Source organism: Ascidia mentula, chromosome 5 (genome assembly GCF_947561715.1).
Source record: "Ascidia mentula chromosome 5, kaAscMent1.1, whole genome shotgun sequence".
Lineage (NCBI taxonomy): Eukaryota > Metazoa > Chordata > Ascidiacea > Phlebobranchia > Ascidiidae > Ascidia > Ascidia mentula.
In genome coordinates, this window is record NC_138570.1 from 21,051,437 (window position 1) to 21,067,071 (window position 15,635).

The following is a 15,635-nucleotide window of genomic DNA, read 5'->3' on the forward strand; positions in this document are numbered from 1 at the left end:
AATCTTGTACCAGGTACTGCATGAATTCATGAATATGTGAATAAACATGAGGTGATTTCAACGCGCATCCATGCACAGAATATTTAATGTTTCACGCATTCTAAAATATGAGTAGACATCGCAACAGAGGTGATGCGCAAACGTTTTACTTGGAAGAGCAATTTTATTCTAAATCGTCGCTTGCAGCACAACCAACAAAAATAATGGAAACAGGTAATTTTTAATAAGGAACAAATCCACATTCAAGATAATATTTTACAGAAAACATCAAAAAGCCTTTCAGGCCATTTTCAACGTCACAAACGGCTTGCATAGGAATTTACGTTTCAAAGTTGCCTGAATGCAGAAAGACCGAAATTGCAGTCGCGTGTCAGACAAAATGACGTGACAATATGTGCACTGAAGCCTGGGGGCAGAAAGTTTCACATTTCGGTTCTGATTTTATTTTATTTACAATATTTTGCTCCGATCGAACGTTTCAGGCGAATTTATTAAAACAAAATTCTCGACTTCTCACACACTTAACTCAATGTTATTTAAACCCCTGGGTGCGGTCTGGTTTCGATCAGTTAAGAATTTAATACCAGGAGGGTAAGATTAAACAGAACTCTTTATATCAACAATATTTTTGGAATCAATTTGTCATTATTTAATTTACTTCGTTTTGCAGACATGTGGTTAAAAAATGTTCGCAAAACGACATTCGTTTGCATTGTTTCCTGTTCTTCGTTTGCATTCAGAATATCAGACACATTCAACTATTATTCTGGGTTCAACCATCCCGAATTTTATAAATAGGTGTTTTCAAGGACGCGTTTGTAATTGTCAAAATCAAGTTTTTGCGGCAAACGCTACTTCGCGACACGCAGCGCCAAGCGCTTACTTCATCTTCTAATCTCGTCTCCCACCAAACAACCTGAGATTAGCCTTGTACCAGGTACTGCATAACGTCATTATAATACTGCAATCACAAGTTTGCAGTAAACACTGTAAGGAGATTGAACGTGCGTGCAAAGCCCAGCAATGTTTATTTCTACCGGGTTACAGGACGCTATATATAGATAATTACAACGTTGACCAGAAACAAAGGAGAGTTTATTCATCGTATGCATGTTCTCACTTTTATTTCGGGACCAAACATCACAGAGTTGTTATTCGTGTTTTAAATTGTCTATGATATCTGCATTCACCACAGTGGAGAAGATGACGCGCAACGTTTTGCTTGTAGCTCACGTCCATGTTAACTCCACCGAACAACTAGAGGCTGAACAACTAAAGGTGTATAATAATAACTTAACGGTTCACATTCTTCCGTAGAGATTTTTCGAAATACCAAACCGTTAAAGCATGGGCAATTATCCGGCATTAATTTTAACCAAAGACAAAAAGCATGATAATTACAAAGCCTCACGTTTTTCGCATTGGAATTTACGTTTCAAAGTGGCCCGAATGAAGCAAACAAATTTCAAGGCGCGAGTCGGACAAAATGACGCAAGAATCTGCATTAAAGCCTGGGGCAGAATGTTGAAATTTGAAGTTTTTTAACACAAACCTTGTGACTTCTCATACTTAACTCAATAATCCTCAACCCCAGGGTGCCCCCGGTTCCGATCAGTTAATCATTTATTACTGGGGTGCAAATACTAAACATGACCTTTTGTTCTGTTGATACTAATTTTGAGTACATTTGATCAACCTGTATTTACCCAATTTTTTATTTACGTAATAATGAATTGCGCTCTTCAATTACAACATTGTTTTATAATTTGTTTTTCAATTTTGCGATACATAAATCTCATATAACATGAGTAGAATTTAATTGGTAAATCCTATTTGTTCAGTACATTTGACATAAAGTCGCACTTGGGTTCTTTTGTTGTTACTTAACCTGACTTTGGTTGAAAACCTGATGGAGAGAATTACACTAAATACATCTTTATTACTTCATCAAAACTACATTGATATCAAGTTAGTCAAATAATTAGACACACGCATTAACAACTACACTTTCGGTATACAAGTACAGAGTTAACACACAAAGCGAAGACTATTAGGTTGAGTAGTAGAGGCTGAGACTGATAAAAGCACACTATACTAGTGAGAGGGGTGACGATTTAGAGGTTCTGAAAAAAGATTGTTCACAGCAAGCATTTAACAGAAGACAATCAGTTACTGGAAAACCGGGTTAAACTTTACACAGGAAAACTGGCGCCATGGAGACGACCAACAAACAATCACCAGCAAATTACATGGCAACGTAATCTTGGTTGCTACGTCTCGGGCTTTTCAAGTGTGGTCGGACTGATCGAAAACTATTTTACTATTTTAGTCAAAATATGCGAGTCCTTGTTACGTTTTTATTCTTCTTGGCACGTTGACATTTATTAACTGTGGTCTAACTTTCCTCTGGTGAGTAGCAACCCACGCCAACAGGATAAATTGCTTGTCCGGAAACAAAACAATTGTTGTCTCGATCTTTGGCAATTTTCTTGAAACCCGAATCATCGTCAACTCCCCAACTGAGCAAATATTCTCAATTTGAGAAATTTTACAGTATTTGTAAGAAGTTTTTGAAGACTTTACCAACAAGGATATATCTTATTTAAGGTATAATTGTACGCGATAAAAACGATAAACACTTTGCTGATTTGTTGTAGTTTGGTTTTGTTCCACATTGGTAAATAATGGTTTGTAACATGTTGTCTTATGGCGTTTACACAAAAATATGATGGTATACCTGTTCTTGATAATCCAGTACTTGTCTTCGCCACGTGGTTTGCTCTGATCTTTTCCATAACCAACGACCAACACTGTGTGACGTAACGCGTTTTCGTTCGTTGGATTTAAAACTTTTTCCCAATCAGGATCATAAAATATATCTGAAAGTTCGTTGCACTGATATGATATTTAATATTTGCTCGCAAAGAAGCAAATTTATTTATATACAGTTAAGTTATAAGAAGTTGTTTTCAAAAAGTTACCTTCATAGTTGGTGTGAGCGTGGAATTTGGATTTATTTGAAGCAACCAAACTGACAGCAACCGGCCCAACTTTCGCCACCACATTTTCAAGTTCTTTTTCACATCCTTTTATTTTCTTGAATCCTTTGATTCCGATACGTCTGCAAGGCCCATCTCTGCATCGTGTTCTCTGTCCAATGTAACAGCACAAATTGTCGTACACATATTTTCACCAAATCATGATGTATGCTATGTAACTTTTTGTTTACGAAGATCTTTTCGTAAATTTCGATTACAATGGTTCAACCTAATAAGTTTTGCTGATTTTGATGTTTGGTTTCTCAAACCAAACCAGTACTGGAAGATACAATTAAACGTATCTCTTTTCAAGACTCTCATTTGCAGAAACCAGTAGTTTAGTGGTGGTTACGTTATAACTCTGGCAATCTACAAGGTACTTTAGTAATGGACGTCTATGGGAAGTATGTTATGAGGTAAAAAGCACACTGAAGATCCAATTATTGTTTAATATTAAAAATGGATTTTCGTTGAACAAACCTTGCCAATGAACGGATATTCATGTTCAAAAACGAGTCCATTCCTTCTAATGTAATCAAACGCCCATTCCAGATCTCCTGTACCTCCACCCTTTTTGTCACAATCAACTAATTGTTGTTCAGAAAGTTTGACCAAATCTTCGTTGTTTATCTTGTGATGAGATTCAACGGCTGCTACCTGCATATTTAAATCACAGTAGTTATACTAGTTAGGCATTTGTTACGAACGCTTACTGCACTGAATATCCAGCAAACGGGTAACTCAGTTCCTTGGTCTTGCACCGGTGTTACACAACCCTTGTCCCTCCAGTCAAAACTTTCAGGGTTGGGTTCCTCAATGCCAACATCTGGGTCAGTTTCTTGAGGTTCTTCGCACATTTTCGATGCTCCGAATAACAAGGGTGGTCTGTAACATTCTGCCACATTCCGATCGTCCATCCATGGGAGTTCATCGTTTTTCTGTGTTGAAATGTATTTAAACAAACGTTTACTCAAAACTTAGTTGGAAATCATTAGGTTAACAGGCTTCGCAACCCAGGTATTGCAGTCTAGCTGTATCAGCAACCATTGTATGAAACATTACTGCGTTGAGTTGAACATGTGTTGTTTTTTTACCCGATCGCTGAACTGTGTTAGAGAAATCCTGTATGTGAACTTTCCAGTCTTGAAATCTTCATTGTGTTCTTTCACTTCAGCTAAACTTCTTTCCCAAATACTTTTTCTTTCACGAAGTTCGTCCTCGTTTAAATATTGTTTATCTGCAAACCATCGAAATAACTGCAACATAACTATAAATGTTAATTGGGTGTAAATTAAGAATGAAACTTATTAAAGCAATTTGCTTGAAACCAGGAATAAACTTACTGTATTTTGCGATCCACTCATTCCATACTTGATCTACGTCATCATCAAGATCGCCAAACATTGTTCAGGCTCAGCACGTTGAAATAAAAAAGTTATGCCTACATAAAAATGCCAGTATGTATTAACATGATAACGGTATATGATAAGTTATCACCATTTCAACGCCAGGATATACTATGGGTTACATCATTTTGCTGCGTATAAGTTTCTGTATATACGCTGCAGTCACATTCCAACAGTATACAATACGTGGTGACTACACTTGATAAAGAAATCAATGTTTTTGATTAGCTAATTAACTTTAATTGTTGTAATAAATAACTAAGTACTTGCTGGAATAATTTAATCAACTACTGCTGTGAGTAACATATAAGATTTAACATACAAATTCTTGTTCAAATACAACAGCTATGCACGCATACACAACCGTACATAAAACTATGAGTCTCCACCATGGCTACTTGCTTGACGTCACACATGATTTACCAACTTCTCGCTTTCAACTCATTTTAACGCTGCGCGATTAAAACAATTGATTGCAAAGCGAAACCGACTGCTGTTACGTCATGAGAAATGACTGTGGCTGATTAGATAGGTGTCGCTGGAGAGCATATCGAATGAAAACTTCGGTTAAATCACCCGAGTCATGCAAACAAAAAAAGCGATCGGGATTCGTCCCCAGGATCTCGTGGGTTCGAATCTCGGTGTGGAAACAAATAAGTAAATGAACATATTCCAGTGCGACGCATTTGGAGATATTCACAGTACTTGTGACGCACTGATTATTGTGAAAGGCTGGGATTAAATTTACCCGACGCTTTTGGAAATTGAAATGAATGCACCAGGGCGTCCCGACGAACAGTTTGAGAACCATTGAATTACATCCTTGAATTCCAACGTTGGTAAGTTGATTGATCGCAAATATAATCATAAAATGTGATGTTTATATTTGACCTCCACATACAACTCAAATAGTGTCTGTGTGGCTGGTTGGTCGACCAGACCGTCGTCAGTCATCAAATACACTGATGAGACCCAATAGGTCGAAACCGTGTGCACAACTGTCTGCAGATAACTGGTTATCTTAAAAGTTAACTCCACAAATGTAGCGCAAAAGAACCTGCGATCACTCGTTTGACGTTTTCTTTCCAAGTTTTCACGCTTTATTATATCACGTATTCATTTACGCCACGTTTTTTCACCTCTTATTCTTAAACCTTCCACCTACTTAATTAAATGTTTTTATGTTAATTTATATTTTAATTCACGTGATTGTCTCGAACGCACCAGTCACCGTACGTTGATTTTATATCGCAGCGCTAACTCCCTCTCTCTCACGTGACACCGTTGGGCCAATGACGAGTGATATAAAAGATAGAAACGGGACTAACGCGAGACTCTGAAAGAGGACTGCCAGGCTGCTTTGTAGATCGTTATTCGCCTGCTTGTATTTTAAAGTTTTATGAACAAGATTTAATCTGATCGGAAAACCGTTGTGCTGGAACAGGCTTGTGGTGAGTCGGTAATACAGCGTCCTGAGGACCTTGGAAAGCGTTTGGTTTAAGAAGCGTAACACAAATACGAAAAATCAACATTTTCTACAAAACGTTTCCGCATAACGTTTTCTCAGTTCAATATGAAAGTAGACCCCTGTCCAACTCACAATAAGCCAGAGTTTCGGGTTTTCTTTACCGATTGCTCGCGAAGTCAGCAAAAAAACAATCTTAGTAACAAATACTAACCCTTACAAATCTTCAGTGAATCAGCAAACTACTACACACTTAAACAACTGAATGCTGGTTGCGAGGAGAGGGTGTGTTTAGTTTCAGTGGGTCGTAACCGTTACATTTTGCATAGTAGTTGAGGCGTAACTTGAAACGTACAGTCTATGTTTCGCGTTAAGGGAAGGTTCCGCAATCTTCGGACACAAAATTCTTTTTTATTTCTGTTTGGAAAATGTATTGATATTGAAAAAAAAACAGATGAAATTATGGTCTTACGAAAATTCCTAAATTTTTATGGCGTCAGAAAACGGCCCCTGAAGCACAACCTTTTCTGATCATCAAAAAAACACTGACGTCATTATTTTAACAAATTGGGAAATCCCCTATCTGTCCAGTGCCAAGTCACGTTTTTAGGAAAAAATGGAAACTCAGAAAAACAAATGAATGATGACTTTTCAGCTAAGCGTCGCAGAGAGTTCACCAGCGGAGTTTAATTCCAATGCTGTGAAAGCTTTTGTGTATTACCTGACGTGCGAAAGTTTGTTTTCACGTTAATTTTAAATTTATATCAAGATTTATCATCATGTTTTTGTGTGGTCTGTTTTAGAATTAGTTGTTAGATAGGTAAGCCCCCAGATTGGTTGTTTCTGACAAATTCTTGCAGGCAGTTTTTGCGTTTGGCAGTATTTCATATTTGACCACTTTTTCGATCACTTTACTTATATTTTTATTTGACTCTGTAATTATTACGAACAACTCTGTAACTTCTTCTTGTTTTCCATGGTTGTCTGTAATGCACTAACATATGAAAAAAACGTTGCGATCGTCTGCACAATTAATGATCGCCAAAAACAAAATCCGCGCAAAAAAACAAACTTTCCAATCCGGGATCCATCCATGAATTAATTGCTGTGGTTTGTCTTTTTTTATATTTTATCTCAACCCCGTTGTAAAAGGTTATTAATTTTAATACAAAACCGATGGTGCATTTTTTGTCAACAAGATTTTGTAGGAATTTCTTAAATACGTGGGACAAAACTTTCTATGCATCCACTTTCGGTGGTTATACTTGGTACAGTGACAAGCACCTCAATATTATTCCATGTAAATGGACAACTGTATACAGGTTTGTTGAAGCTTATATGCAAAAATCTTCTGCATTTCTTTTTTTAGCTTTTTAATGCATTTTTATTTAGTTAATTTTAGTTGTTGGCAACAGATAACACAAAAAATGTGGACATGTTTGTTGAAGATAGAAGTAGAAATTATTAGTTGTTGTAAACCTGTTTGCTTTGTTCAGTTGATGATGTGGATCCCATGATGAGCCTGAACTCATGGCTCCGATCACAACCAGGACTCACTGGAACAAAAGTGATGTGTTATGAGGGAGGATGTGGATGTTGCGTGGTTGCCATGGAGAAAACTCCTGGAAAGATAGAAGCTGTAAACTCGGTGAATGTTGAAAATTAAACTCTATGTCCTGGTTTGTTGTTTAATCATAACTGATATGCAGATGCTTCCTATTCATCAACTAATTTTACTGTGTTTGACATAAAAATGCACATAAAAAAAAATTTTATGTATTGACAAACGTATTTAGTGCCTCAGCCTGCTTGCTTCAGTGGACGGGTGCAGAGTAACAACTGTGGAAGGACTTGGGTCACGAAGAGATGGCTACAATACAATACAAACTCGTGTAGCTGAGTTCGATGGTTCACAGTGTGGTTATTGCACTCCTGGCTTCGTCATGAATATGTACAGGTTCGCTTATAAATTAGAATACACAGAGAATTTGTGGTGGGTTATTCAGAGTATGTTTTTCTGGCCTTTCAAACACAACTGTGCTTATTATATTAAATCATTGCAGTATATGCTTGGTTATTTGTAGTTGCCAATAAAACCATAAAGTAACCCTCTCGTCTTTTTAGCCTTTTATCAGAAGATCCAACTCCAACCGAGCAAAGATAGTTTTGATGGAGACATTTGTCGTTGTACAGGATATCGTCCCATACTTGATGCAATGAAATCTTCTGCAACAGATGCTGACCCAAAACTGCTGGAAAAATGTTCAGACATTGAGGTACAACATGCAATAAAATGTACAAACTTCCTGATTCCTTTTCTGTTACCAACAAATACTTGAATTAAACAACATTGTATCTCAAGAAATGTTCAACAGTTTTTGTTTCTTAGGACCTTAAAAAGGTCAGGTTAGTGCAACTAAAAGCAACCAGGCTTAAATTATTTAATGGTGGAACTTCATGGATCCGACCAACTTCGTTTAATGATTTATTTGCAGTTCTCAAATCCCAACCGACTGCTCAAATAGTTTGTGGAAACACCGCTTCTGGTAAGTCTGATAAGACAAATTTATGTTATTTTGTTTGTGATCTCATGATGATCCATGGGAAAATACTTGAACCTATAGTATGTGTTAAAATGAAGGCAAAAATGAGGTACAATAAGTTTGGGGTCAAAACAAAGCTGTGATAATGATTAAAGTAATTGTGGTTATAATTCAACTTGCATTTACAATGTCAGAAGTTGACCCAAACTTTGATTTGTTTGTGGTAAGAATTTCTCACCCTATATCATCCTGAGTATTCAGGCAACTGTTTGTTTGAACAACAAACATCAATAAGTTTATATTGTAACATGTTGCTAGTCATCACCCAATAAAATCATACAGTTGACATAATTCACTAAGCCTAACATTTGACATGATCACAGTACCTGGTCATCAACATGTTTGTCCTAACACATAATTAGCATTTTTTTTAATTTCAGGGCTTGAACATGAGTTGACATGGGTTGGAGTCCTGTGGATGTAAACTTGACCGCAACTGCTGCTACTAATGAAGCGGTTGTAGCTTGGGATTTAAACACTTCTGGCTTGCTATATTGTCTGAATGTTGGTCACATGGTCACGAAAGTGTCACAACTCTCATGGAAATCTTTCGCTGAGTGGATCACAGGTTGGTGGATTTTAGATGATCGTGTGATAACGAGTTTCCATACTGGGATCTGTCGCGGGCATAAGACGTGCATATAAGATATATATGTTTGGGCAAAATAATGGCAAAACGGGGGTTGGGTTATCAAAATAAGGTTTCAAAAATGCACTAAACCTGCTTAAATTTCAAATATATAATGAAGTGCAGTGTTCTGACTTTAAACAGAATCGGTCCAAATACAAAACAAGCACTAAATGTGTTTCTTCCTTACAAGCAGTAAAGAGCCATAATAATCCATGAGAACTGCAGACACTTGCACACAATATTTCATCCTATAAGGTCTCATAAGTGCAGTTTGGTGTGACTGTGGCACTGGGCTACCTTGTAGACTACCATGCACACTTACACCACAGACACCACGAAGTTAAAATCTGTGTCCCTGACAGTATCCAAGCTGCCCCAGTGCCACAGTCACCAGCTGCACTGATAAGACTTTATAAATTGAAACAGTGCGTGCATGTATTCGCAGATCTAACACACATCCATAATTACTGTACTAACCAGTACATATCAACCTAGTTTATTTTTACATTCAACTTGCCGCACATTTATCATATATTGCCAGAGTTGCGTCATCAATTCTAATTGGTCTCAAAAGAAACAGCGACATTATTATATAAACAGGTGTGTGATTGCTAGCGACGTTGTTACAATCTGAGTGGAGCGCATTCCACGTACGATATTCGGGTTAGGTCTGACTCATCCCTGTGTATATGCACTTATTTAAACTAACCCGGTATCCAACCACTGCTAATTTCGTCATCAATGAAACAAATACGTCACGAAAATGGGAATTTAATGAAAAACAGCTGCTGATTTTTTGCCACACTGGGTTTCGAACCCTGACTCTCCTTGCCATGAATCCCGATCAGGCTTTTTGTGCTTAATATAACGTCGAGCGCCTTCACCAATGTTGTTGAAACAGGGACAACGCTACACCACTGCTCGTTGCTGCCTCAAGTGGAGCGCTCGATTGCCTCAAATTTCTCATCAAGTCTGGCGCCATCGTGCGATCGCGTGACGTCAACAATGACGGTCCCGTGCAAAGAGCATCCCTCAGTTACCACACTGACGTCATCAAATATTTGATTAGTTTGGAGGGGAGGAAGGATGGTGATGACGAGGAAAGTTTAAACGTGTGGCCATCTTTGGTTGGTGAGTGACGTCATTGTTGCGTAATAGCACCAGGATTACGTACTGAAATTACGCTGAAGATGCTTTTTGCGTATATGCGTATGTATTTGTGAATTTATTAGCAGGGCGGATGACTCTTTAAGGAACTTTGGTTCCATCGGTTGATGTTGTAATTTTGAGAAAATTTTGTTTATTTTCGAAATAAGTCGGAAACTCTGTGTGTGGAAAATGTGACAATTTATTTATTTATTATTCCCTAACATTATTGCAACCTCACAAAAAACAAATTCTCTATTTAAGAAATGCTGGAATTCCGATTCGTTTCCCGCCAAGACGCTTCGCTTCGTTGCCTCGAGGTTCTGCTTCATCGCACACCGACTTACTGGCGCCCTCTGTTGGCAGCTGATGCAGTTCCTCCTCTTGTTAATTTGCTCCGGAGCGCGAGATGAAGACCCAAGTCAGGAACCATGTCCCTTGATTCTGGTTCGTTTTTAACTGTGGTCAATGTGGGCACATGTTTTTCGTCGGATAAATTAAATTTAAAGCTATCCCGGCGACTGTGCGTGGTGTTCGCCCGGATGTTTCGTCACTGGCCCCAAAAGCTGCACGGATGAGACCTAATGGTCGAAACACCCACTAAACCTGACTGGCACTCACTAAAAGACGTGTGTTGTTTGCCGCTAAATGTCGCTGCAACGTTTTTATTCCCGCAATAAGCTTCGTTAAATCTTTACGCGGATGCACTGAGTGTGTGTTTGTGGTTGGCGTCCAAGTTGTAACTCCAGAAATCCCAAACCATCGAACTTTGTGGTCGAGGACTCAGTGAACATTTGTGTTGAAGGTTTAGGGAAGGATTTGGAAGACGAGACAACTTCTCCCTTAAGATCACTCGCTTGTTCTGTTATTTGCCTCATGTCGGAACAGGATGACGTCAGAGTTGAGATTGCGAACGCTGGCGCGATTCCAAGTAGGTGTTAAGTCACGTGGTTAATATTTCACTTTTGTCAGGATAGAAATCGTAGTTGAATACCTGTTCAGTATTTTTTTGAAAATCACGTAAAAACGTAAAAGAAATTCTGTGTCTGACTCGGAAACCCTCATGATTTTATCGGTGCTATTTTATGTATCACGTTTTCTGTTCAGGTCTGCAGTAACTTTGCGTAAAAATTATGTAATTTGTGCAATGTCTGCTTATCGTACAGCATTTGATTAAGTTAAGTGTAAAATATATTGAATATGCCGTCGATTGGTCAGACTTGTTTCTTTTCAATCGGGGACTATTTTTCGCAGCTCTTATTTCTCTGTTAAAACCCATGGCATCCCACGATCTTGATCCGGAGCACCAGGATCTGGAATCTACGGATGAGAGATGCGAGATTCAATCGCGTTCCTCCGTCGTTCTCTCGGATCTCGCTCACGTGGATGACAACGCGTCACGCATCGTCGCACATGGTGGTATCCGGCCGTTAGTTGAACTCCTCCAAGTTGACGTGAGTCAGAAATAACAGGAGGGGAATTCTGGATTAAATTTATTGCAGTTGGTTTAAAACCGATGCCTCACGTCCGTCGTAAACTTCCCATGGGATTTAAGGTAATTGTAACTTTCCAGCTTGTATTGTTCCAGGTTGTGGATGTGCTTGTCAACGTCATCAACACCCTGGCTTCACTCTGTCGGGGAGACACGAGTGGTGCGGGCGACATCCAGCGGAGAATTATGGAGTGTGGAGCTTCCGGGTTCCTGGTTGATTTTCTCACGGTGAAGGACGATTCGCTTCAGACGGCGACTGCTGACGCGATTGCCGCTGTTTGCGATGACAACCAGGTATAACGGGTGTGGGGATGAAGCTTGTTGTGAATTGTGACCTAAATATTAATCCACACTTGTGGGATTTTGAACCTGTTGAAGAACTGAATATTTTCAGTCAAGAAGTGAAGTCGTTGTTTATATTGCTTGCAGTAATCATTTTGTTTGGCCGGTGTTACTTTTGCAAAAGATTTACTGAAATATTAAAATTGGTCTTTTTTGTTGTTTCCTGAATGTCAGAAAGTTAAAAATTTAACCAAAGATTTTACACAGAACGAGTTTGTTCAAATCGGAGTGTTAGCGCCGCTGGTGGCGATATTGCGAGGACATTGCATTCCCGCTCAGATGAAAGCTGCGCTTGCTGTTGGATGCATCACTAGAGGGAACCAGGGAGCCCAACACGAGGCGTCGTTAGAAAAAGCTCCGACCGCTCTCTGTCGTCTGTTTCATGTAAGTAGAGAATGAAGTTACAAAAATCAAGTTTGTCAAGTTTGAAGAAATTTCTCATTAAAACCTTGTGACTTTTAGTGGAACTCTTTTATGGCATTTTTTGATTTTTCCTTTCCATTTTGCAAAAAAAGACATTAATCAACCCAATGTAAAGATTTACATCAACTTTTATTTTCGTAACAGATTTGGTCGGATGAGGTGAAGGAACGCGGGGCATGCGCACTGTGGTCGTTGGCCGGTCACCACCCTGAGCAGCAGAGAGCAATTGCTTGCAGAATCGGGACGAGTCAAATCATTGACATGTTACTCAGCAAATCCGACACGCTTCAGTTGATCGGTAAAAAGTTGCTTTATTTCTGATATTTGAAATAAAACAAACGAATAATATTAAAAACAAAACAGTGTATGTCGGTAAAACAAAATGACTTCAGGAAACACAAGATCCCAATCAGTGGAAGTTGTCGCTAAAAAGATTCTTCGCGGAGTATTTTAGCAAAACGATTTTATGATGTCAATGGCTGGAATGGAATTGACTCGTTTGTAGGTTGCCAGGAGGTGGCAGCATGGAGCTGAAAAAGTTCATCGAGTCAGGCGCGTTTGTCACGCGACAACACTATCCCTCCGCTCATCCGGTTGCTCAGGTTGGAGAAAACCAGTCGGAAATTTGTCATGGGAACACTGGATGCTATTAACAAGATGTGCATTGGTGCGTGACAATTTTTCCTTCCTCTGTAACGTGCATTTCAGGTATTATAATAACGACAATGGCTGCGCGTGAAGCTTTTTTGTTTTCTAAAGCATTAGAGGGAGCTTGAACGTCTGGTGTTGGTTTTTAGCAATTAGAAAATATTGGTTTCGTTCAGAATGCAATATTTTGTGTTTGTAAAATCAGTGAATTTCCTAAAGTTTGTTTTTGATAAATTTGTTTATTATTATTTCACTTTATTTTCACATCGGTCCAGGTGTAGCCCACATAAACAACAAGAACTCTCAACTCACAATTGCCGAAGAGGGCGCCATTGAGCTGCTGGTCAACAGAGTGTGGAAAACGTCACGTGACGAGAAGATGCAGGTGACGCGATGCCAGAAATTACGTCATAGAGTAGCCATTAAACAAAAGATGTTTGTTCTAAAGGTAGATCTTCTCCATTGTTTATCGTGTCTTGTTAGCGGTTGTCAGGAGAACGAAGACAAACTGAACGAATTGGACGGATTCGGATTCGAAATTATTCTGCAAGTCTGCAACTCGCCCAGTATGGTGGGTTTGTTGTAAAACCTTTGTGACGTAATAAAGAATGCTCAATATATAGTACCGGGTGGGTAATCCCCACCTCTACTACTTGTTTCTCACAACTCCTGTTGAATCTGCGAAGCTTGCTTTAAGCCAGGGTATTTACTTTCTATTGAAATTTACGTACAAATAATTGGCGATAAAGTTAATTGCGCGTGCAAGTTTGTGTGTGAACAAATTGGACGTAATTTTTACTAACAATTGTTTTGTTCTTTCTAAGGCGGTGAAATTACAAGCAGTATCCGCACTAACCATATTCGCATTCAATCGAATCCAACAACAACAACGGATTTCACGCTTGGGTGGTTTGAGCCTCATAACGTTTGAGGATTTATTTCGGTGCAAGGATCCGATTTTTGAAACTACCGCAGCTTTTCAGGTAAAGTTGGAAAGAAATATCTTGTATCTGAGAAAGCTTTGTGAGCTGAATTAAAACCTCATGCAATAATATAAACCTTGTGGTTTATGTGGGACGAAAGCGTGAAGGAAGTGGTTTTAAGTTATAGCAGTTGTGTATTTAACAGCTGGTTGTTCTTGCTCGCATCATAACAAACACTTCCCTTGTCGAATCTTCCGCTAGAGGCGTCATTACGCTCGTCAACTTCCTCGATGACGTAGTGGCAATGGCCGGTGCGTGTTGAAATATATAATCGACTTTTTGGGTGATTTGTGGTTTCACATGAAAGAAAGATGACGTAATGATGACGTATTACAGCGGATTATCTTGCGTCACTCGCCCACACGAGGGCGGGCGTTCCTGAAGCCATCGTCACTTGCGGCGCTGTGGAGAATCTCCTTGGTGAAGTGAAGTCGGAGAATCAGTTGGTGTGACAAACTGCTGCCCAGGCATTAGGTTGGTTGTCTATATATGATTTCTATGGAGTTGTCGGGTGACAAAGTAACGTGAGATTGTTTAGGAAAACATGCACTTGGTTTCCCTATTACCTTATGTATTATATTGACATTTATCTATTTCCACGTGGTTTAAACTTGATGATGACGTTTTTAGGATATTTATCTTTCAACCGAACGGCGAGCAGAGAGTTGATGACGTCATGCAGAGCGACTGAAGGCCTTTATGTCACTCTTACAGATAATTTGGGTGAAGATGGAAAAGTGTCTGATGAGTTTGTAGCCGAGTTTAAACGACAGGCGACCATCGGTTTGCCGATTGTTAAAGAAAAGAGGAGTAAGTTCGTTACAATTTGTGTTAACTTTCATGCAGCAAAAGTTCTGGGGTTTATTTCAATCATAAAAATATCAACCTTTGTTTATTCAGGGCCGTCAAGACCTCAAACAGCGCAAACGAGGGGAAACACCTTACATGTTAACGGGTAGGAAATGCCTCGTAGTGTACGTTAAAATACAGGAACACTGAAATGTGGATTTTTTCAGAGCTGCTCGCCGGACGATGAGAGCACGTTCGATTTCCCCGGCCAACAGAAAAGTTTCTACAAACAAATAAAACTTTTCTGTTCCTTTGTTTTACTTATTTTAGAACAACAGTTTCCTGTTTTTCTTTTCTTGTCAGGTTCAAAACATTGTATGCAGTTGCGCGACAAGTTCGTGTAGTTTGTAAATATTTCACTGTGAAAAATTGTATGCTTCCTGTATTATGTGAAATATTGTTAGATGCTGTTTTTTTATGTTCTTGCATTTACTTTTGAAGTGACACGTTTTGTGAGATTTATAAAACTGTGAACATCCCAGATTCTTCCACTGATGTAACATTTTTTTACTCATAATTGCATCGTGTGTACTTAGTAAAGAATGTTTGACAAAGTTAGACATATGCATATTTAACTTAAATTTTTGTAGAAATCGAGTAGCTTTACTA

General features: G+C 38.8%; 1 protein-coding gene and 1 pseudogene across 1 annotated transcript; one reads left to right on the top strand and one right to left on the bottom strand.

Annotated features, from left to right (window-relative positions):
- Positions 1 to 1,996: 1,996 nt before the first annotated feature.
- LOC145903201 (cathepsin 8-like) lies at positions 1,997 to 4,442 on the bottom strand. Its single transcript, XM_082991268.1, has 7 exons — positions 4,382 to 4,442; positions 4,133 to 4,275; positions 3,752 to 3,976; positions 3,519 to 3,695; positions 2,982 to 3,150; positions 2,738 to 2,879; positions 1,997 to 2,519 (listed from the first exon to the last, which is right to left on the bottom strand). Exons 1-7 carry the CDS (start codon positions 4,440 to 4,442, stop codon positions 2,396 to 2,398), a joined length of 1,041 nt encoding a protein of 346 aa, XP_082847394.1. The 3' UTR covers positions 1,997 to 2,395.
- Positions 4,443 to 6,552: 2,110 nt separating this feature from the next.
- On the top strand, positions 6,553 to 15,615 carry LOC145903202 (ankyrin and armadillo repeat-containing protein-like; annotated as a pseudogene).
- The last annotated feature ends 20 nt before the right edge of the window (positions 15,616 to 15,635 follow it).

What these genes read in the sequence shown, in the direction of transcription:
- LOC145903201 (XM_082991268.1), bottom strand. Translation starts at nt 4,442, where the DNA reads ATGTTTGGCGATCTTGATGATGACGTAGATCAAGTATGGAATGAGTGG. An exon ending in TAACACAGTTCAGCGATCGG is followed by an intron (nt 3,977 to 4,132) that starts GTAAAAAAACAA and finishes ATTTCAACACAG; the next exon opens with AAAAACGATGAACTCCCATG. An exon ending in TACTGGATTATCAAGAACAG is followed by an intron (nt 2,520 to 2,737) that starts GTATACCATCAT and finishes ATATTTGCTCAG; the next exon opens with TTGGGGAGTTGACGATGATT.